This window comes from Ambystoma mexicanum, chromosome 6q (genome assembly GCF_040938575.1).
Source record: "Ambystoma mexicanum isolate Mex_15411 chromosome 6q, UKY_AmexF1_1, whole genome shotgun sequence".
Lineage (NCBI taxonomy): Eukaryota > Metazoa > Chordata > Amphibia > Caudata > Ambystomatidae > Ambystoma > Ambystoma mexicanum.
In genome coordinates, this window is record NC_090937.1 from 1569312776 (window position 1) to 1569335949 (window position 23174).

Genomic DNA, 23174 nt, shown 5'->3' on the forward strand with positions numbered 1-23174 from the left:
AGCCAGTCTGACAGGCAGGTAAACCTTGAATAAACTATAGTAACAAGAACTGGCACAACCAAGAAGTCTGTTGTGTAAATGTAGTCTTCAACAAAGGTAGCAGGCGCCCCTCTCTCGGAAGAACAAGGCATGATAACCTAGTCAGTGGTTGTTAATCACATTGAGAGTTCGCAGCCATCTGCTTTTTGCTCACTGTACCTTTCACAGATGGGAAATATCCATTTGCATATCAGTCTTTGTCCCGCCCACAGGTTACCATGCCTTGTTCTTCTGAGAGAGGGGCGCCTGCTACCTTTGTTGAATTCTTTGAAGGAACTTGGGGTTGGTCACCCTAGGTTATCTGGGGGCAACCTGACGTGGACTCCCTGCTCACTGTGCTTAGGGAGGCTCAGCTTCACCTCACTGATGATGCCCAGCAAGGCTGAAACACGTGAATGGGGTTGCTGTTGGTACTCTTGTTCAGAGAGGAATTGCCATAGCATTTCGGTGCTGGACTGCCCATGTGGGCGGGACAAAGACTGATATGAAAATGGATATTTTCCATCTGTGAAAGGTACAGTGAGCAAAAAGCAGACGGCGGCGAACTCTCAATGTGGTTAACAACCACTGGATAGGTTATCATGCCTTGTTCTTCCGAGAGAGGGGCGCCTGCTACCTTTGTTGAATTCTTTGAAAGAACTTGGGGTTGGTCACCCTAGGTTACCTGGGGCCAACCAGACGTGTACTCCCTGCTCACTGTGCTTAGAGAGGCTCAGCTTCACCTCACTGATGATGCCCAACAAGGCTGAAACACGTGTATGGGATTGCTGTTGGTACTCTTGTTCAGAAAGGAATTGCCATAGCATTTCGGTGCTGGACTGCCCATGTGGGCGGGACAAAGACTGATATGCAAATTAATATTTCCCATCTGTGAAAGGTACAGGGAGCAAAAAGCAGATGGCTGCGAACTCTCAATGTGGTTAACAACCATTGAACTGGTTATCATGCCTTGTTCTTCCGAGAGAGGGGCGCCTGCTACCTTTGTGTAAATGTAGTCTGCACGTTTTGTTTGGTTCTAAGGGGACTTAACAAAGGAATCTTACCCTCAACTCTACATTTCAAAAGCCAGACTTTTGGCTTTACTGAAACTTGGTTTAAATTTCCACCCCAATATAAAGACGTTGAAATGTAAAACATGCATTTGAATAACTGGCTCTTTAGGGTCTATCTCTGCAGTTTTGCCCTCTGATCGTTCATGGACAGTGGAAGTGCAAACTATATGCTCTCTTGAGCATATGCACACGTGTCTGGTACTCACTCGATGCATGGAGGGGAGGACTGAGGGTCCTTTGCATCCTCGTTCATGCAATCCCCCTCTGTGAATCACGAGACATGCGTGCAGAGTGCTCAGGATGCAGACAGGGATTAGGCAAGGTTCCTTCGCATTCCGAACCTGCAGCTCTTTAATGGACTGAGCCATGGCTTCGATGGACCTGGGACCACGGTGCATGCCGAGGTAAAAGTGTGTATTGGGTAGCTCACAACATTCCTTAATTCCTCCCTGCACAGCAAGAACCTCCCCTGCCCGCTGACATCTATCCCCTGTTTGTGAGATTGATCTATAGTGCCATTGCGATAGAAACTTCTTCCAAGGCAGCAGCACAAAGCTAGGACACTGGCTACCACTCCCACCTAAGTAGCTTTTAGTGTAAGAAGCTTTCACTGCAGGCATTAGATCTGTTTCTATTCAGCTAGTTCACTAGGATGGAAACTCAAGATTGATTTCAGCTCTAAGGCATGAACGAATAAGATAACAATGCCCTTCCTGTCTCCATGTTCATGCGTTTCTTCAGTCTATATATGTAATTGTATTTAATTTGATCTGTTTATTTTAACATTCGATTTATTTATTTTAATTTTATTTGAGTATTTATATAGGGCGCTGCAACCCATGGGAATAGAGGCGCTGGGAAGGATATGTATGCAGGCTTGCTTAAGGGTTACAAGATAGCGGCCCAGTACAATACATAAGACAGTTACATCGATTTAGCAACAGGTTTTCCCATGCATACTCTCTCGCGGTTTTGCTAGATCTAAGACGGCCCCTGATTTGTCAGGAGAGTGCAGAGAAAAACCACTCCTTTCACTCTCCTCTTAGTGAAAGAAAATGTGTGCAGCGTCCCTGTTCAGACTGGTCCAGACTCTGATTTGTCCTATACGCATCTTTGCAGGTCTTTTTGTCCAATCATAGTATTGCATTACTCCACAAACTGTCCTGCTCTAGCTTTAGTTTACTCCTTCATGGCGCAATAACCTTTTGGTGATTACAAAACCCTTCAGAAAACATTTACTGATGTATATATGTGTTTTGTAGAACATGCTTCATCAGGGAAAAATATAATATGAGGTCATCTGGTTCATCTAGGGATCAGAATATAATTGTCCACTTAAACCGGAAATCTGTAGTTTCCCCCTATCTAGTGAACCTGTTTCTCTGTGTCTGCCAGTGCCCCAACATGCCTTATACTTTTTCTGCTGCATTGGACGGACATCCCACTGGTTAAGCAAAGAACCTTTTGAATTATGGGGTGATGGCTGGCAGCATACATGGAAATAGTGAGAAAAGATGCTATTGTACCCTCTGTTCTATGGTCTTCTTTTGGTGCAGTTAAAGATGAATGCCATATTTAAATAACAGAAATGCAACTTAAATAGCTCAAAATAATGGTCTTGAAAGACCATTCAGTAAGGTGACATTTTATGCAATATGAGAATTAAAGGTAGCAGAGTTTAGGAGTGGTGGGTTTAATAAATACATTTTCCGTCTCTTTATTTTCCCATTTTATAGGAAGTGAACCTGGAACAAGTACAGGTAGCCATCAAAGCCAAGTGCGCGCCCGATGAATTGGACTCCTTGCTGGCCCAGTTGATTGATGACGTCATCACTGACTGCAGGTACGCTTCTTGATCTTCCATGTAAACTCCTCATATGTATTTATTACAACATATGTATAGCTTCATGATGGATTCCACCCACTTCTAAGCCCTAAGGGCCTGATTTACAAACATGTTCTCATTGGGACTTTCCCATGTTAAATCTTTTTTTGCAAATCAGACCCTAAGGGCCTGATTCACTGGACATTGTCCTATGGGATTGGTCATTATAAAACGCTTCTGTGAATCAGGCCCTTTAGTGTTCTTTGTAAGCAATGCAATAGCATTTTATTGATAGATCTGGTCCGGTCCTGCTACGATTCAAACCCATGCACTTCAGGTTGGACCCAACTGTGTGACACAAGTGCTTAACTCAGTGAGCTATCTTACCGGCTCACTGTATATTTTGGTAGAAAAACAAACTTGAAAAGGTGCCGTTTGGTGTCAGGGCGCAGAGTTCAAGCTTTTCATAAACCAGCTACAGAACTTTGCATTCGTGTAAGATCCTTTACATATCATGTCACATGTCCATAAACGAATATATTTTCACCAGGATGAGTCATATGTTTTCACGCCAGGCAGCGACCTTTCAAGGTAGCGCAACAGTAAAATGGCAGCCAACAAAAAGAATGGCTGAGAGAGATGCAGGGCCCGATTCATGGAATATTTGCTCAGTACAAAGTGAATTTGCACCGCTGAAAAGTGACTTTGTGCTGCTGACACAAACCCTGATTTATGGAACCGTGCAAAGTATATATTTGACATGCAAAGTCCAGGCAAAGTGATTTTGTACTGAAAAAGTGCCTGCTCTTGAGGTGGAAAACAGGTCACTCTGGGACAACTGCAGGCCCTGTACTCTGAAGTGGAGCCAAGATATATGTCGTCCCAGGTAATGTGCCAGGTGCCATTTGCAATCAGTCCGCGATGATGTTGAAGTTAATTTCCATTTAGCAAATTCCTAGAGATGTCTTACAGTAGCACTAGCTCGGGTGGGACTGGGAAAGCTGGACCCCTACATCTAAACATCTGGCGCAACCAAATCAGGAATTAATCAGGGGCCCAATGGCCAGGTGGTGCTGCTTGACTGGGATACAATGCAGGACACGTCCTAACTGGTGGAGCCTTGGAAAGGCACTTTCGCTAAACCCCAATTTGTTCCATTTTAGTGAAGGAGAATATAAAGGTTCACCATAAACCTTTCTTTGCTTCTATAAGAGGGCGTCACATAGAAGGAAGGAGGTGGCGTGACACTGACAGTGATGAGCACTGTCAGACAGCCACTTACGCCTACCCCTGACCCAGTTCCCACACTCGCCCAATTTGCCACTGTCTTTGCTTTGGTCTGTCTTTGTTGCACTGTGTAATGTTACTTTGTGATCTCCCTTTTTTATACGCAGCTCCTTTACGTATTTGTAGATATTCCAGGCACTTTTCTGATGCCCCATTCTCTGTGAGCCTCTGCACACAGTCTGCAACTTTTGGATATCCAGATGTTTTGAACTACAGTGCCCATCGACTCTAGCCAGCATAGCCTGTAGTGAGTGACCATGGGAGCCGTAGTCCAAAGATTTCGGAAGGCGCAGATTGCTGACCCCTGCCCTTGCCTAATAAGAAGCCATGTTCACTTCTTGTTCTGTGGTTCTAGAAGCAACTCCAGTGATGGTCTGATGCATAGCATAGTATAGTATAATATAATATAGTATAGTGGTCCCAAATGAAGCAAGCGGTCAGGAGTCTTCCGGCACAAGCTAGCAGGTATTCACGTGCTATCTCATTGTTCAACACATTTATTGAGTTTTGGCATTAACTTTGCACCCAGTGGCTGAGGTTTTGTGCAAGAAAGACTGTCCAATGCGGATCCCACAGAAAGCAGGGGTGATGCAATGCACCCATGTGAAGCCTGCAGAAGTGACTGTCATCTGACAATCAAATATTATATATGAAGGCTATGCAATGGGTAGCCAGCTAATAATCAGATTGTGACCAAAAGAAATGAACCTTAGATATGTGGGTGTCAATCACCATGCATTTACTTGAGGTTGCCAAACAAATGCTTTTGAATCTTGATGGGAAGCTCTGCTTCAACTCCAGACTTCTAGAGTTTTTTCCTTATCGACATAATAAAAGGAAAAGGAGAATTGCTTGGGAAGTGATAGGCTGTATTTTGACCAGGAATTATTCTTCTGGTTTTAAGAATGCTTGAAAATACTATTAAATTAGAGAGATATTTTAAAGAAAGTTCAGCTTATTTTCAGACCTGGCACTCTGCTATGATCCTCAAAGTTTTCACACCCCAGCAGGCCACCTGCACCAAGTCCATTGGGTTCAACATTGACGCACACCTCCCGTTCAAACAGCACATATCAAGGAAGACACAAACAGCTTGGTACCAATATTCACTCCTGCAGAAAATCAAGCCCTTCAACCCAGATATCAACTTTAGATCCACTGTCCAAGCCTTGTCCTCCGACCATAACCCTGGAACTCCTGAAGAAAGACTCTGCAAATTCAACCCCATCACGCCAACCCTCATTGAAATTCACTGTCTCCCACTGCAAACCTGTATCATCTCCAAATCCTATTGCATCCATAGACATATTTACAACAAGGCCACCTAGGCCCAGGCCTAGGGAAGCCGACTGCAGGAGGAGCTGCATTTTATTGCAGTTTATTTTCAATTTACTGGTTGTCATTTTTTATACATAAAGCCAATTTTGTTTCTTCGATTCAGGCTCATCCACAATTTTGAGCTGTTAGCAGTAATTCCACTCTGACGACTAATGTTTTAATGGCCAAACTTGTATATATGCTTGATATTTGCAAATGTTTTATTGTTAGGGTGACTTTTGCATCAACTAAAAATTAAAATTAAAAGGAAACATGTACCAAACACAGGTATTTAGTTAGTCAGTCATACAACTCTCACAGACATATATAACAGATATAAAGCTCGTTGGTCATTCTTTTCTTCACATAATTCTCTTTAATATGCAAAACAACCAAAAACCTCATTGCTTTTACTGGTGCCACATCACATGATCTTTGGAGTGATTTCTAATCATTACACACATACAATGTGTTTATATTCAAATACGCAAAATGCATTTTTTAAACAGCTGCAAAAATGAGGGATTTCCCTTCAGAAAATTAAAGGTTAAAAATGATGCATCATTTTACAATATTGAACACATGACTTGCTTAAGTCAAGCAAAGAGTTCCCACAGGTGGCACTAAAATGAAATTCAGAAGCAAGCACTAGTTTCTCTTGCCAGCCCCACATTTCAGAGGTCTGTGGTCGCCCAAAAGGTGCAAACGTAAAATAGATCATAGATAAGTTAAAATGGCAAAGATTAAATCTGAATGCGCTATAGCATCAACAAACCTGTAAAAGGCTACCCAAAGCCATAGAAGGGTGAGACCAAAAACTGTGTGCCAAAGGCACAAACTGTTTCACAGCTGTAAAGGTGTCCCGTAAAGATATTCATTCAGTCATCTTTACAAAAGCTGCTCAGTAATAAGCAGGCAAATTGCATCCCTGTTGGGTTTCATGTGTCTTTGATGACATTCTGCTGCACGCTCAGTACTACCAGGAGAACCAACTGCAAAGTACGTCACACCATGCATAACTGTGATGCTTATAAGTAATCTTTACATTAATAATATTCTAAATAGAATTTATAGGACCTATACTGTGAAACAGTACTTCAAACAACAGCAGGACATCTATGGGCCTCATTACACGGATGGCGGTAGGGATTTACCGGTACCGGTAAAATACCGGTACCGGTAAATCCCTACCGCCTTACTACGAGGTCCCTTTGCGGGTTGGGGGATTTAACGTCTGCTTTTTGCAGGTGTTAAAATCCAACCCGCTAAGGGACCTCGGAGCTAAGTACGGCACCGCAAAATTGCGGTGCCGTAATTAGCGCCTTCCCCATTCCCATAGAGCACTGTGGGGCAGAAATGGGAATGGGGAAGGGCAATGGCGGAAGGGGGATTTACGCCAAGGCGGTGCCGGTATTTTATAATAGCGCCATGGCTCACCGCCTACCTGGTAATGAGGCCCTATATCTATACCCACACATCTCAAAATGTTCCTTTGTATTGTACAGTCCAACCAACTCTACAGAGTTAACAAATATTTTAAATGACCTTAAACGCAAGCTGGCAAGACCAATAGCCTAAACCACACCCATAAAGGTGATATTGGGCTGGAACGCCCTGAAGTGTTGGGTATTTTGAACAATTGCACAAACAGCAATGATGTAAACAGTATGTACCGCTTCATTTGTTATAAAAGGTGCCTGCATTGTGCAGCTACGAGCAATGCTGTTGCTTCCCACACATGGATGCTCTGGGTCGCGATTATCCATAACTCCACCATGAGAATGCACAGCCAAAGATTACAAGAACCTTCTTAAAACTGTCTCTACTCTACTGAGGTGTTTGCGCCCAGGCAGAATTTACAAATTTCACTTGTGATTTCGCCACATTTTAATGGCGTTGCAGCCCAAGGGATTGGAGCTACATCGACTGAGCAGGTAACTTGCCTTATTTCCATTTTGGCCCCCTGCTAACACCAGAGCTGCAACCATGAGAAGGGTGTTAAGTTATTTTTATTCAACAGTTTTATAAGATGTGTCTGCACCACTTGCATATATTTCAAATGTAAACTTTACCATTTGACAAGACTGGATGTAGAAATTTAGTTATATTGAATTAATATGACAGACCGATCGACTTCCTTCTCATAGAGTGACCGCAGACTATTTCTGAGGGAAGCCAGATATTTGCATTGAAACCGAAATTCATCATGCCAACCTTCTCTCACTTGTGTCCAGTTGGAAGACAGCTTATGTTCTCATCACTTCCTCTAAAACATTGTTTCCATACTTATCCGTACGTAGACCATTAGCCGTAACAAATACCTCCAGTGCACGCAACTGTAGAACACACTGCCTTCTCCAAATCGTGGGCAGCAGAGAAGAGATCTGAAAACACTATTTCAACTACCATAACACAGAAGATGACAGGCTTGAATTAATAGAGAAGAAACAATCCTTATAATGTTATGGAGGCAAAATGTTGGACACATTGGAAGTGAAGGGGCATAGTTTGGACAACGCAGCCAGTGTCTGTTGAAGGGGCAGAATCGAGTGTAGGTGCAGAGTCTGGCAGAGACGAAGTAAAGTGCAGGGGTGCATGCAGTTATTTGGGCCTACTGCAGAAGAAAGCCTTAATACGCCACTGGCTACAGCAGATAACCTGCCTTATTTCCATTGTGCCCCCTGCTAACAGCAGAGTTGTAACTAAGAGAAGGTGGTTGAGTTATTTTTATTCAACATTTTTATAAGATCTGACTGTACCACTTGCATATATTTCATATGTAAACTTTACCATTTGACAAGACCGGATGTAGACATTTTGTTATATTGCATTAATATTATAGAGTAGTCTACTTGCTTTTCATAGAGTGATAGCAAGCCATTTGTGACAGAAACCAGATATTAGCATTGAAAGTGGAAAATTCCACATTCCAACTTTCTCTCACTTGTGTCCAGTTGGCAAAGAGCTTATGTTCTTATCACATCCTCTAAAATATTGCTTTTGGACTTATCCGAAAGTAGGCAATTAGGTGTAAAATTTACCTCTAGTGCACTCAGCTGTGGAACACACTGTCTTCTCCAAATTCTGGGCAGCAGAGACCTGAAAACACTCTGTCAAATACCATAACATAGGAGATGACAGGCTTGAATGAATAGAGAGGAACAAACTACTTTCTAATCTCTGCAACCTTAAAAAGTTCCTTTTAATGTTATGGAGCCAAAATGGGGGACAAAATGGTGTTGAAGGGGCATAGCTTGGACAACGCAGACACAGTCTGTTGAAGAGACGGAAACTGGTAAAAGGGGTGAGTCTGGCAGAGGTGGAGTAAAGTGGGGGGGTCGCAAGCACTTATTTGAGCCTAGGGCAGCAGAAAACCTAAATAGGGGACTGGTTGCATCCTCTACAAGGCTTCACCCTGAAGTCTCGAAGCTACCTCACTGAGAAACCCAGCATCTCCGGAGGCTTGCGATCCACCAGAAGCAAGGAAATGTGCAACTCCGACAGTGCAGGAAGTAAAGAACCCAAAGATAGTCTACGCTCCAAGACACTGAAACCTCCTCCCCATCAAAATCAGATATGCCTCATTGCTTAAACAGTTCAGGAAAGAGCTCAAGACCTTCTGTTTCAAGGAATGTCTCCTCGCTAACACCTAGATCCACACACCCTGCACTCCCCGCCCAACCTGAGACTCAGTGATCTGATCCTCACAGTCTCCTCCCCTGATTGCTTGTAGATCCCCTGCTGTGAAGTGCCACCCTCGCCCTGCCTGGATAGCTTTCCACTGCCTTTTTCTCTGCATCCCTCACTGTGTTCTTCCCCTTAGATTGTAAAGAGCTGTTGCCTCCCAAAGCCAAGTCTCTGCTCAATAAGTACCTTAATAATAATAATAATAATAATAATAATAATAATAATTATTATTATTATTATTATTATTATTATTGCAGGGCATCTTTCCACGGATCACTTTGACATTGAGGCGTTTCCCTTTTCAGGCAACCATATGCTCTAGAAAACAATCTTTAATCTTCGTCTCTGCAGATCTTTCGTACTACAACTCATCACCCATAGCCATCATATTCAACTCTGTGGGACCATGGGAGTTGTAGTTCAGAAGATTTGGAGAGTCGCATGTTTCAGACCCCTGAGGAAGGGGATGCGAAGATTGTCCTATTCATGTTTATGAGTCTGTCTTTCGAACCTCACTGCGACTTGACCCACCTAAGAAAAAAGAGGACATTACTGATTGTTTTTCCCGAAGGCATGTAGGGATATTCATAGTCATCTATGTTTTATCACAGGAAGGTGTCAGAGCGTCAAATCAAAGAGAAGCTTTCTGTTCCTGTATTCTTTTCTAGCTTCTGCATTGGCCACACATAACAGCTTCTATAACATCCATGTCACTTTAGAATATATTTAGGCAACATTCAACTTCACCAAGAAGACAATCTCCAATTTAAATGTTCCCTTGTTCACTAAATGTCATGTTTGACGATGGCTTGAGTTTCATAGAGGGGTTCCCTTCCACACTTGTGAGCGGAAAGGTAGCTTCTGGAGCCGCCCAGACACACCTCGCTTTTTGTGAGATATGAGGGGTGACCACTCGCACAAGGCCGAATCCATTCGGTTAATGCCGCTTCCAGAGCTTGAGCGGAAATGTTCAACGTGGACAGAGGATTAACAGAAATAGAAGTGGGTCATGGCTTGTTCAAGAACCTGCCTGTTCAGTTGTGTTCCCAGGAAAATCCCTTGATTTTAGCCTGCAGCCTTCCTGTTGCATTTTCAGGGTGACCTGGCATGGGCCTGACACCTGGGACGTGCTCACCCGGGAGTCGATCGTCTGCCTTGGGCATCATTGGTTGATGTGAAGAGGACTCTGTGAGATGGAGAGATGCTTAATTTAATTTAATTTAATTTAATTTAGCATTTATATAGTGCTACGAACCCTCAGGTATCTGAGCGCTGCTTATTATTACCCACGGTGTGTGGTGCTCAGGAACCTTCATGTTTAGGCATAAAAGAAAAGCCAGAGTTGCGGTATACAAGGAAACCGATTCCGACGTTGGCGGCAATGGACATCAGGCTGTATCGACGAGTACCTCCTGTTTATCTCCTCTGCACAATCATGGGCTCAAAGACCCATTCAAAAAAAAAAATCTTCTGCTGTTGTTTGTAGTAAAGTTCCTCCACACAAAAGCCTGAAATCATTGGACTCCAAGACGGGTCCACATCGCTCTAAATCATGCAGACCATTCTGATTACCGCACTCTTAAGGCATGCAGGAACAGGAATTCCCATCGGTAGTATTTCCATCTTGCTTGTAATCTGGCCTGAATTGGGCAATTTGCCTTGCAGGTGTTTTTCTGATGTTGGTGGCTTCCCACTCCTCTGCCCTGCGTGTACTTACCTTTCCTTGGCTTCTCAGCTCCCCGTCCTCCTCTCGGATCCCAGTTCTTCTCCTATCGTCTATAACATGAATAATAATTTGGGGGGTCTGCTCTCCCCACGCTTCCACTGTATGATCTTTTCCCCAGTGGCCAATTTAGAATGGGGTGATTCGTCATATGTTTTTATGTTCGCATGACACCTGGACCCGCGGCAGCGGCGCTAATATCGGTGAATACCACAATACCCAGCGATACCGTCAGTTATGGCCTTTAGGTGCTCATTGTTGAGATTGTTTTCGACTTGGCCGATAAATCGTTGTTTATTTATTTTTTATTGATTTTTTGTGTAATGCGCATGGACAAGGCCCGTAGGCATAAGTGCGCAAGGACACACAAATAGGACAAACAGATACAGACGAGAAGGCAGGGCCGGTGTAGGCTGAAGAACCCAGCAGAGAAGGAGTGTCTTAAGAACCTGCTTGAATTCCAGAAGGCTGCGGAGAGATAAAGGACAGATAACTGCAAGAATAGTATGCCGAACAGGCCCCCTCTCTGAATTTTGTTTTTGGCGTCTGTAGGTGTTTAGTCGCTAATTGTAGTCGTTGATCCAACAAAACGACTGCTCAGGTTTCCTGTTGTGAAATGAGAAATAAATACATTTTATTTTCAAGAAATTTGTCTTTCAATTCCCAGTGCTTGTTATGGGCTGAACTGTCAAAAGACTAAGCATTATGGGCCTCATTAGGACCCTGGCGCTAATGGGTTAACAGCGCCGTAAAAGGCTGCGGCGCCGTTAACCCATTAGCGCCTTACTACGAGGTCCCTTTGCGGGACCCGACCTGAACGGCTGGTCTAGACCAGCCGTTAAAGTAGGGACCCGCAAAGGGACCTTGGTGCTAAGTACGGTACCACAACTTGCGGTACCGTACTTAGAGCCTTCCCCAGTCCCATTGAGCCCTATAGGGCAAAAATGGGAATGGGGTAGGGCCAATGTTCAATGGGGAATTACCGCCCCGCCAACCTTGGAATGGGGTGGTAATTCCCCATTGAACATTGGCGGACTCGTTACGATACCGGCACCAACCATAGTGCTAATAGCGCCATGGTTTAGCGCCAGTGTCGTAAAGAGGGCCATTGACTTTTGCACGTGTTGGCAATATGCGACTTAATTGACTAGAGTTACTTTAATTCATATGGTCTGTGAAAAGCATTCCGTCACTTGTGTGGGCAAATGCCTAATATGTCAGGCCCATTAGCGTGACTTGCACATAAACTCTGAACACATTCTCTTCCTTTAAGTCCAACTAACCCTCCACATCATATCAGTCATTTAAAAAATGTACGATTTCCTCCTGTGAATTTTTTCCATGCCTTGTGGCCATTCTCAAGAATAAGGAAGATTAATCCTATGGGGAGATCTGCAAATTAACGAGTAGGCTCGGCCTAATGAGTTCCTGTCCCAGAATGCAGTGCTTCCGTGCATTGCCTCTAAGTACACAAGCGGGGCATACATGTTTCCCATAAGGATAGGGTTGCATATTAAATATCATTTCAAAGAAGGGTACATTTTTATTGAGTGCCCTGGTTGTAAATTTAATAATGATTTTTACAGATGCCGGGTTTATGAGAGTACCGGGACTTACACTGTTAAGCTTAAAGTAGAACATGTTTAATGTGAACCCTTGGGCTGATTGCATTCTGTGTATTGCAAGTTGTGACAGCAGGTATTGGACTAACAAGAGAAGTACAGAAATACTGTATATACGTATTATTCCGCACCGTATAAGTCAGAGTTGTACGTAAAGCGACCACTTCATACTTTCGACACAACATGCAACACCTATACCAAAAAAGTTATTTTCGATTTTTTAATGGTATGGGACTGAAAGGTCTAAAAAGGGAACCTTATTTACAAATAACTTGTATAAACGTTTTAGTTAATTGCAGGACATATAATTTGAGACCTTGTATGACTAATGAGGATGTGGTGATAGGGAAAGCAGGCAAGATAAAAATTGTTTAGCGTCTTTAGATTTATTTAAAATACAAACCTTAGTCATAGTTTAGCAGCAAAGTGATCAAATAGTCTAAAAGTTTTCTAACCTTAGTTAGAGCTTGACGTGGAATGTTGAGTTTTCGCCGGCCAATCGGGATCCTCGATATGTTATGTTCATGTACTTCTAGAGCTCAAAAACCATCGTGACCCCCTAGCATTAAAACTAAACTAAGCTCATATGCCGTACTCCGGGGAGAGGGATGACTTCGTAGTCAAAATATAAGGAAAATAATTATGTTTTCAGCTTCCTTTAAATCCTGGAAAGTTGGAATTGTTCCTGCATGCAATCGGGGTTGAATTCCGCAGTCGCAGGGCCAGATAGCTGAACGCCCTGCCTCCCCACCTCGATTTCTTTTTCAAATCTTCATTCCCAAGCTATTAGCTGATCTTGCGGGTCGATTTGGAATATACATTTCAAGTCTGTTCCTAAGAAATGAGAGACCCTTTCACAAAAGTTAATATTGTGTCTTAAATTGTACACAAAGAACACAGGCAACCAATTGAGCAAGTACAAGATGGCGGTAACGTACTGTCTCCTTTTCGTAAAGTAATAATCCAGTTCAATGACTTTGCTTTGTAGAACAAGGACTTGTCTTTTGGACTCTGGACTGCCAGTTAGAACATGAAAATCACTATATTTCTTTTCCAATCTTGGCGACTATAGAGTTTTTTTTTAATTTTCTTTAATAGACAATGCAAAAAACCCCATAGGTGTTTGCCTCACACATCCTCGCTAAATGCATGTGATGGGTGTCCTGAGGCAAGTGGAATCCTGCAAGTAGGTGTGCTGACACTCAGCAAGGACAAATATATTTGTCCGAACTCTCATTCACCCAAATCTCTCTATATTATGTTTCGGGTTCGGCTGAGATTTAGATGACAGATTTGGGTTAAGCTTATGACAATTCATGCTGATAAAATGTTGCTGTAAACACTGGATTGAAGCGTTTTTTTAATTTTAACAACTTTATTTTATACGATTGCAATCATGGGGTGAGCAGTACAGTATTACATATATATCACGTCATATCATATCATATCATATCATATCATATCATATCATATCATATCATATATGGCGTTGCTCAAGCACTTAGCAGAACAAATTGTGAAGGACCCTTTCCCCTTCCCCTCTCTTGGGGAGTTGCTGCCCCTCCGCCCTGACCTCCCCAAGTCTTGACAGGACCAGGCCGGGTAGTGCCCTCTTTAGTTGTTGTCCGGTAAGAACAGACTTGGCAGCCGCCGCTTGTACGTTTCTCTGGAAAGTCTTGATCATATTCCAGGATTGGGGCCTACACGTCTGTGAATCGATGCAATAGGCCTTCCTTGGCCGATGTGACCTTCTTCGCCACCAGAATGTCCCGTAGTTTGTTCCACCAAAGATATATTAGCGGAACCTCAGTGGTTTTCCAAGTGCGGGCAATCGTGGTCCTCCCTGCAAGGAGAAGTTAATTGATAAGTTTGGCTGTCACCCTCGATTTTGGGTAAACCCCTTGAACTGGGTACCCAGGAGGATCACTTCAGGTTTTTTTGGGAGTTTGACCTAGGTTGATGGCCTCAATCGCAGAGAGTACTTCTTCCCAGAAGGCCTGAGCGAGGGGGCCGTCCCACCACATGTGCAGGTAAGTGCCTTGCAGCCCACACTTTCGCCAGCAATGTGGGTTCAATGAGCCTTGGATGCGCTGGAGCCGCAATGGGGGATAGTAACAACAGAGAAGCAATTTAAGGGCACATTCTTTGTTCATGACACAGACTGAGGAGGAGTAGCTTCTCGTCCTGATTTCCACTCAAGTGTGGTCATCGATCGTGTGTCCCAGGTCCGTTTCCCATAGTGTCATATATGTGGGGTGGAGGGCAGCATGTCATCCTGCAGCAACTTGTATAGTTTGGACGTGTTCCCCCCCCAGTTTGTCCTTCTTGCTTAGTGAGTTCAATGGGACCGAGGTTCTGTGTAGCTCTTTGTCGAACTAGCGGGTGCATGTACCAGTGACGAAGTTGGGCATGGGAGAATCTCTCCATCTCGGCCAGCTGAAATGTCCCCTTGCAGCTCTCAAATGTACATGTCCGGCCGTTTTCAAATAGCTGTGCCAAGGTTTGTAACCCTCCCCTAGACCAGTTCTAAAATCTCATAGGGGGCATGCCTGGAGTGAGGGTCGGTTTGTGGAAGATCAGGGTATTCGGTCCCAAGCCACTCGGGGTGCCTTTAGATTTCATCGACCAGTCCCACATTTTCACACTGCATTTTTGTGGAGGAGAGTATGCTGGCCAGAATTTACTAGCAGGTTGGGGAATGTACGGGAGGGAACCAAGGGGCAGCGGCAGCCTTGTTTGTTCAATATCTACCCATTTCGAGGAGAGGTTAGACCTTTTGCTGCCTGCATATGTTCAAAGCAAACGACGTATAAAGTTAAGGAAATAAGTCAGAAGTTTAGTTCAGAAGTTTCCTGATTCTAAGTTATCCGACCGCGGCTGATTTTGCCACGGCTGGAAACTTTGCATGAGAAAGGTGCAAACTACCAAAAGTTTGCACCTTTCTCATGTGAACACACTTACATACTACGGGGGCTGCAGGGGTTTGCCCGCAACCCCCGCTCTCTATACTGTAAAGTATAGTGAGCGGGTTGTTGCGGGGGACACTCCTTCAGCCCCTGTTTTTTTTTATGCGGGTGTGCTGCGGGGGTGTCCCTTGCAACACACCACTCACTATACCACACTTGACACCACTGCAATGCTACCACCAACTTTTGGTGTTCGAACCTTTGGTGGTAGCATTTTTCGGTCGCATTGTACGGTCAGAGCTTTTTGTTTGGTCGATCGTACAAAACCAGTTTCCTACCAGGAATGTTCAATGAAAGAAACATCTCTAAATGACCAATGGCAGGAACTAGTATTTCTTTATTATAGAAACGAAAATTAACTCTTTGCTTTCAGCTGATACAAAATTGTAATCTTTTAAAAAAAACAGTGCCAAACTCATAAACGGTTAATGTAAATAAAAAACACACAGGGGATGCTTTTTTTTGTGCAATTCTTTGATAAATACACAGGTCACCTTATTCATCAAGGTAGCCTGGGCATTTCCAGGGGGTTGTGCAACAGCACAAATGATGGGCTGACCAACCCTCCCTCATACATAGGTGTTAGAAGCAAGTATGTAGCTCCCTGCACACAGAGACCACTAACTGTATTTACACGTGATTTTCCCCAGGACCGAGCTCATAACATTGCAATCCTACCTGACTAAGTGGTATTCCTTTAAGGAAAGTGAGAGTCTATATTGTAAATGCTTGACATGTGACTGGATCTGACTCAGAACTACTGTCCTTTCTGAGTTCATTGACCTGGAGACATGAACTCGCTCTATTATTAAATAACCTCAGAAGTCATCAAGGAAGCAACCGCAGCAGGATGAAACTTCATGCCCCTGTAATGCATGACTAACTCTTGCCCAGACACTAAAAGGCTTTTCAGCGACCCATGTCCATTATGACTTCTCCATATTGGGATATTATAGACCTCGACAATGCGTCAACCTCTGAATGATGAAAAGCAGACCTAGGCATGCCTGAAATGGACTGACTCTACTCGACTGACATGCAATTTACAATTCCCCACCTCATCCTTACTAATCTGATCAGCTTTAGGAGGATGAAAGGCAGAGTTCTTCTTATGCAGATTCAAACCTGACACCCAGGTCTCTCCAGCAGGTGTGTTAATCTACTGAGATATCTTACTGCAGATATCTTATGTGCTGTCCTACTTGGATAACAATCGCAGATACACAGGACTCCATTTCCTCTTGCTAACAGCCCCACCCTGCTTCATATGATCCCCTCTCTTTATTTACCTTCCTTCTTGATGCTTTTTTTGCTAATTTGTGAAATCCTGTGATCCCTTTTGAGAATGTCTGTCCAGGATTAGCTGAAACTACAGGTGTATCAGGGGGCATTGTATTTAGTGAATTCCCTTAATGTGCAATGCCCTTTGGTCTTGATAATAAACCTGGTGAAGTGAAAGCTGGCGAAGCTGGTGTCCGATGGCCCTGGCACTCCCATGTGACAGCTCATTGCCCTCTGTTGTAAACTTGAAAAAGTGAGCATTTTCTGAGACCCAGATCACCTCTGAGCCTCTATGTCTGAAGGTCCATGATGCTTTATTATACATATGTACAGGTTCCAGCTACCACCCCCTGGCCATCCTTAGCACAGACACCGGACTGGTACTCTAAGAAAATTCACTTAAATCATGAACCTTCTGAGCTGTCCATCGCACCGATGCACACACATCATTCTATGTGCACTAATGGATGAGCTGCAGGACAAACACAGAATCCACACCCAAGACCCAACATCTCCCTTCCTTGCACATTCAAAACACAGCACCCTCCTGGCCCACCCTCGTCTTGCCAATGAATCGAGCTTCCAGGTCTCTAGGTGATGTTATTGCCTAAGTATATATTTATAATTTGAACCGGGCAGGGGGCACCGGGGATATGGCGGCATCGCAGCCAATCAATAAACTCAGAATAGGGTCTTTACCTCATGCTAAAGCCCCCGCTCCAAGCCTCCTCAGAAGTGGGAGAACGCCATCTTCCCAGCCGGGATTCAGGTAAGTGCGCCCCTGTGCCTCCCCTTATACCCATCACCGTGCCCCCACCCCCAATGTCTACATCCCTCACCCACCCCGCCCCCCACTTACCTTGCACACATTTGTCCCTTGCCGGCACCGAGAATACTCAGTGTGCCCGGCACATCTCTGTCACTGTAATGGCTGCCATGGGAAGGGAGTAAGGTCAACATGTAGTTCCCTTTTCCCTAATCAATGGTGGTTGTCTTGGTTTGTAGTTTTTTCAGGTTGAGAATCGGCAAACACGCCCTTTCTCAACTTGGAAAAAAACGATTAGCGTCCAGGTATAAAATACCAGGATGCTATTAGCAATAAACCCTGCTCTGCCTGGGGGCATTACCTAACCCAGTAATGCCCCTGCCATCTGGGTTTATTGCTTAAAAATATGGCGAGAAAGCTTAGTGAGTCAGGCCCTTTCTTTTGAGATCTATGTACAATCCACATTCATAAATGATAGGTTATTTATAACACGCTTAATACCCAGAGGTTTCTAAGCGTGGACCTGGGGATCGGACCTGTGTTGCTCTTTGTCGTCTTGTTTCTAAGGTGAGCACGTTGCCACTGCGCTATCCACCCGTGACGAGGATATGCTGGTATGGCAGATTCAGACATTCATTCTTCTGAGGTCAATAAACCTAACACAATCACGTTGGATAATAACAACTATTAGAATATCAAAATGTTGGCGTTATATTACAGACAATGCACTGTGTAAGGAACTCATGGTGGCAACAGTAAAGACAGACACAAGTGAGCACAGTTCAAGGGTGTTTATTAAACTGTATAATGGGTGAGAAAACTGCCTAATCTAAACCTAAATCTAAGATGGGAGCAAGCTAAAACCATCAAATAATAATAAGGCAGTCCTAGTGGCGTCATATCCAATAAAAAGGGCCTATACTAAAACAAAAAACTATTGCCAATCCTTACCGCTAAGTTACAAAATAGTGTGGGATAATGTTCATATGAAAAGAAAGAAGTGTCTACAAGTCAGGATGTTTTGGCGGGGTCTCTCTCAGAGGCGTTGGTGGGGAGTTCTGAAAGGGGTATAGCCCCGGGTCTTTTGGTTGTAACCCCAGATAGAAGCTCAGGTGCTACAACCAAAATGCTAACTAGCCACGAGTCCCGCCAGTCCCAACATTAGCTTAGCCCCTGATCTTTTCTCCAGACCTAGCAACACCCCTGGTCTCCCTTCCCCAGGTTTTAAGCACAAAACAAGGCAGGACTCTTGAGCAGAGTGGGTTAGCCCATATAAGGCCGCCTCCCACGCCCTTGCGGCGTAAGCCCTCAGGAGCAAGGGCGAGGAGCATCTGTTTGGCTGTTTGGCGAGTGGCGTGTGGAGTGGGGAACTTTGGAAAAGATGGAAACTGTTACACCATCTTCAAGGACTAGACCTCAACTAAAACGAATGGCTCTACAGGACGAGCATCCAACCAAGCTGGCTCGTCAGCAACAGACGAGCCTATACTACTCCTGTGGTTCTATAGCGGATATTGTGGAGGAACCAGAGTGGCTGGTCGTAGAAGAGGTATTTGAAATACTTCCTACATCTGCTACTGCAATATTGCCAGAACGAAACCCACAAGAGAAGGACACGCCGATACAAGCAGTACTGATGCAAGACCTTTCTGCATCAGTGCAGTCGGAAACACACAAACGCACCAGTACTGTTGGGGGTGGCGAGGCTGTCCCTGCGGAGGCTGGGGCTGGCTCGCCATGCTCGCAATGGTCTGGTGGGTGTACTGGGGACCCGCGGGACCTTGGTTTGCCATCTGCGGGAGCTCGATTAATGAAGCCGGTGGGCTCTCCAGCGGTCGCGCCCGATGACATCGATTGGCGGGGCTGTGACGCGGATGCGTTGTGCTCTGTTGAGGTAGCCGCGGCATTACAGCGTCGCTTAGACTTGGAAGAGGCGCGCCAGGCTAGCCAATCAAGGGGCTTGGCCGCGGTGGCGCTGTCCACCGATGCCACGACTGCTGTGAGCCCAGGAAGGGACGCAATCTCATTGGAGATGCCTGGAGAAGGGGAACACAAGAGCGAGGTAAGCGTGACTGCTTTCCCGCAGGCAAAATCTAACACAGGCAAAATAAAGAGCCCGATGATTTTACAGCAACCGGAAAATGTGCACACATTGAGCTCAGTGAAAAGCACGCCTAGTGCCTCATGTCTGACGGACTCAAATTTAAACGACACAGTATTCAATGAAGCAACAAGGGTGCAAGGTGAAATTGTGTTAGGACAAGAATTGTGTATCACACCTACTAAAGGCAGAAGAAACTCCTTAGAGGTGGTCTCATCAGTCCTACAAAATCTAATTGATTTAAATAAAGTATGTGCTAGTAAACAGACCTCTGAGAGTACTCCAGCTCTAAAGGAGATGGCAAAGATATGCCAGAAAAGGCAATGGGCCTCATTCCGAGTACGGCGCTAACCAATGGCGCTATTAACGCCTTGGTTGACGCTGTAACCGGACCGGCAGCGCCTTGGTGGATGGCGGAATTACCGCCCCATTCCAAGGTTGGCGGGGCGGTAATTCCCCATTTACCAAGGCTCTTCCCCATTCCCAAATGAGCCCCCATAGGGCTCAATGGGAATGGGGAAGATGCAAATAACGGTGACCGTTCATTACGGTCACCGTCATTGGCTTGGAGGCCCCTTTGCGCCCTCGACTTTAACACCTGCTCAAAGCAGGCGTTAAGGGCGAGGGCGCAAAGGGAACTCGGAGTATGGCGGTAAGGGATTACCGCCACTGGTCTCGTTACCGGTGGCCGCTATCCCTTACCGCCATACTCGGAATGAGGCCCAATGCCTTAATATGACTAATGTCAACCAGGACATTTGGGGATCTGCTAATTACAAAAGAGTAAGAACACTAGAGGACGGGTCCTCTGACGATTCATCAAAGTCATCAAGTAGGAAGGTGGTGGACTCTCAGAAACGCCAGACACCCTACCACAAGTTAAATCAAGATACTATTTTGTCACAATCCGTCCAAATGCCGTTGAATGTAAACAGTAACGACTCCACGGATGACTCTACGTCCAGAGATTCCTCATTTTTAGAACGAGATTTCCAGAAAGTCCGAAGAAAACAGTCAGCATTTTATCACACTGCACCTGGCACGTCAAGGCTAGGTAGAGGTGGCGGACATACCCCCTGTGTTCATGTGCCTTCGAATGAGCTATTAATAGCTGTGACCTCTGCGATGACTATTTCATTGGCTCCTTTTACTAAACTTTATGAGTCACTAAATGAAAATGTGAAGGACGTTACAACTTTGCTGGCCTTAATGAATTCAAAACTCCAACATATAGAATCAATGCACATCTGCCAAAGCTCAAAACAAGATGATGTAACTCAGAATATATTGGCAGGTCTGGCATCGATTAACGATGGCAAACGTAATGACATGCTAGATAAAAAGTTGCTTGCAGAAGTAGCAAAGGAAGCTCTGTCTCTGTTTAGGAAAGTTCTGCCTGACTTAAAAGGCGGAGGGTCACCTGGAGTTGGTACTGGGTTACAAACGCCAACAAATGAGGTGACAAGTGTTGTGCCACAGGCGGTGAAAAGAGTAACGACCAAGGAGATCGGTTCACCACAAAGACAAATAGGGCACCTAGGAACGAATGTTGCTGAAACTAAAGCTGATACGGAAATTGAGGAGTCCGTGCCCCCAGTGGTAATTGACGTCGAGAACTATGCAAATACCGGAGCCGTTTGTCGTGAGCACAGCGAAACACTGGACACATCTTTTCAGACAGCATTTATACAAGCCAGAAGGTCAACCAATCCGGCCCTGTTGGATTCCCAAAATGCGTCTGACTCATCGTCCCAATTGCCAGATGGGGAGCAAACTCCTGGTCCAGAAGCGGCTGACAGTGTTAGCGCAAAGTCTGCAAGTTTGTTTCCAATCTTTGGAGGGCCAGATGTAGAAGCACAAAAAAGGTCAGGAAACAAAAAAGGAAAGGTTTCGCAAAGCAAAAAGCAAAACGACATGCCAGGACGCAAGCAGAGTAAACAAAGAGGTGCCCGAAAATATCTCCGCAACATTAACATGTTACAATTTGTAGATAAAGCAATCACCACTTGTCTGAAATTAAAAGAGCCAACTAATGAGCCGATAAAGACTCCTGGAGAAGAAAAGGCAAATAATTTGAAATCAGCTAGTCGTTGCCTAAGCAAAGAGGAAAAGGCAAACCAAGATGAGCTGCTGGACCTATCGGTGTATGAGGATTTTGTTGGGGAAGAGGAGGCTGCAGGGAACCAACCGCCTGAGGTTGCAGCGATTACAAAAGAGGTTGTGATACCTTCCAGGCATATGGAATTCCTCTCCTAAGAATGCTGAAACAGACCAAATGCATCCTAAAATGTTTGGGTTACAAGAGCCCCTGAATTAATTAAAAATTACAATATCAGAGGTAGGGGGCAGGATTTGTTCTATTGAGCAGGTTGAAACAGCGGCCGTAAATGAGTTGACTCCAAAAAGTCCAGCCTTTGCCACCTTACAAGAAAAAAGAGAACGTCTAAAATGTATTGTTGAATTAAAACATGCGGTGAGTGGATGTAAGAACGAGTTCCCGACAAACTGTTCAAATTTTGAAGGAAATTGCTTTGAACCGGAGGTGGTCTCGAAAAAGGAGGTTGCATGTCCATCACGAAATGCTGAGTATCAACAACCCGGAGGCCGGGCATTACACAGAAGAATAACAATAAGAATGAAACAGTTCGTCCTTTGGATGCTACTTTGACGTTCAAATTGATGTTGGAGAGGATTGAGTCAGGTGATCAATTGATTTTGAACCGTACCAATGTAATAAGATTGCTCCATCATGTACCCCGTCTAAGAGCGCTAGGTTCTAAAGACCTAAAATAGTGGAATTTCCCGATGAAACTTGCAATGATAAGGTTATATTACATGTAGTATTCAGCATAATTGCAAATGCTATTTTAGAAGCTGGGGAAGATCTCTTGTCTTTGGGGTTTGATATCTATAAAGTAATTGACCCTCCAAACTGTGACACACGTGTGGGTATGGCAGACACAGGCGGTGCCTTGCTTACCCACAACATCAATTCCAACGCCAGCAAGCTGTCAGTTAAAAATAGATCATCTAATAAAACTTCGAAAGGAGAGTTGTGCGCGATAGAGGCGTCTCCCAAAACAAGCTGTGCTGCCCTGACAGGTCTTAGAGTGACGTCGGTTGATCAGAAATTGTCGCCCCGCAAAAATCCAATGGAGAATATTGAGATTACTTTAAATAACGCTATTTCAGGCGACAGGAGTGTTTCCAGTCTGGCAAACAACGCTTTGGATAGAGAAAGCAGCCAAGACTGGAATTGGCTGGCTAGTGCTTTGAACACTAAAACTTCAAGTTAATGCCCAACGAACGAGGAATCACAGCTCTGCTCTTTTGCACCATGGAACACACGTGGCTTCATGCACTTGCTAAAAAACGACTGGCTTCTCAATTTGCAATTGGTGTGTCTGCAAGAAACCCGGATGTTAGAAACACCAGTGATCTCAGACTTTGAATGTGCACTGAATCCTGCCACTAGAGCCGAAAAGGGGAGACCGATAGCTGGCCTGCT

General features: G+C 44.5%; 1 protein-coding gene across 9 annotated transcripts in view; it reads left to right on the top strand.

Moving 5' to 3' along the window:
* The window catches only part of DYSF (dysferlin), a 1254081-nt gene that overhangs the window by 532947 nt on the left and 697960 nt on the right, over positions 1-23174 (top strand). For all 9 annotated transcript variants that reach the window (XM_069632290.1, XM_069632293.1, XM_069632296.1 and 6 more), the window contains one exon: positions 2828-2934. In XM_069632290.1, coding sequence (XP_069488391.1) covers positions 2828-2934 — 107 coding nt within the window. The remainder of the gene's footprint in view (positions 1-2827; positions 2935-23174) is intronic.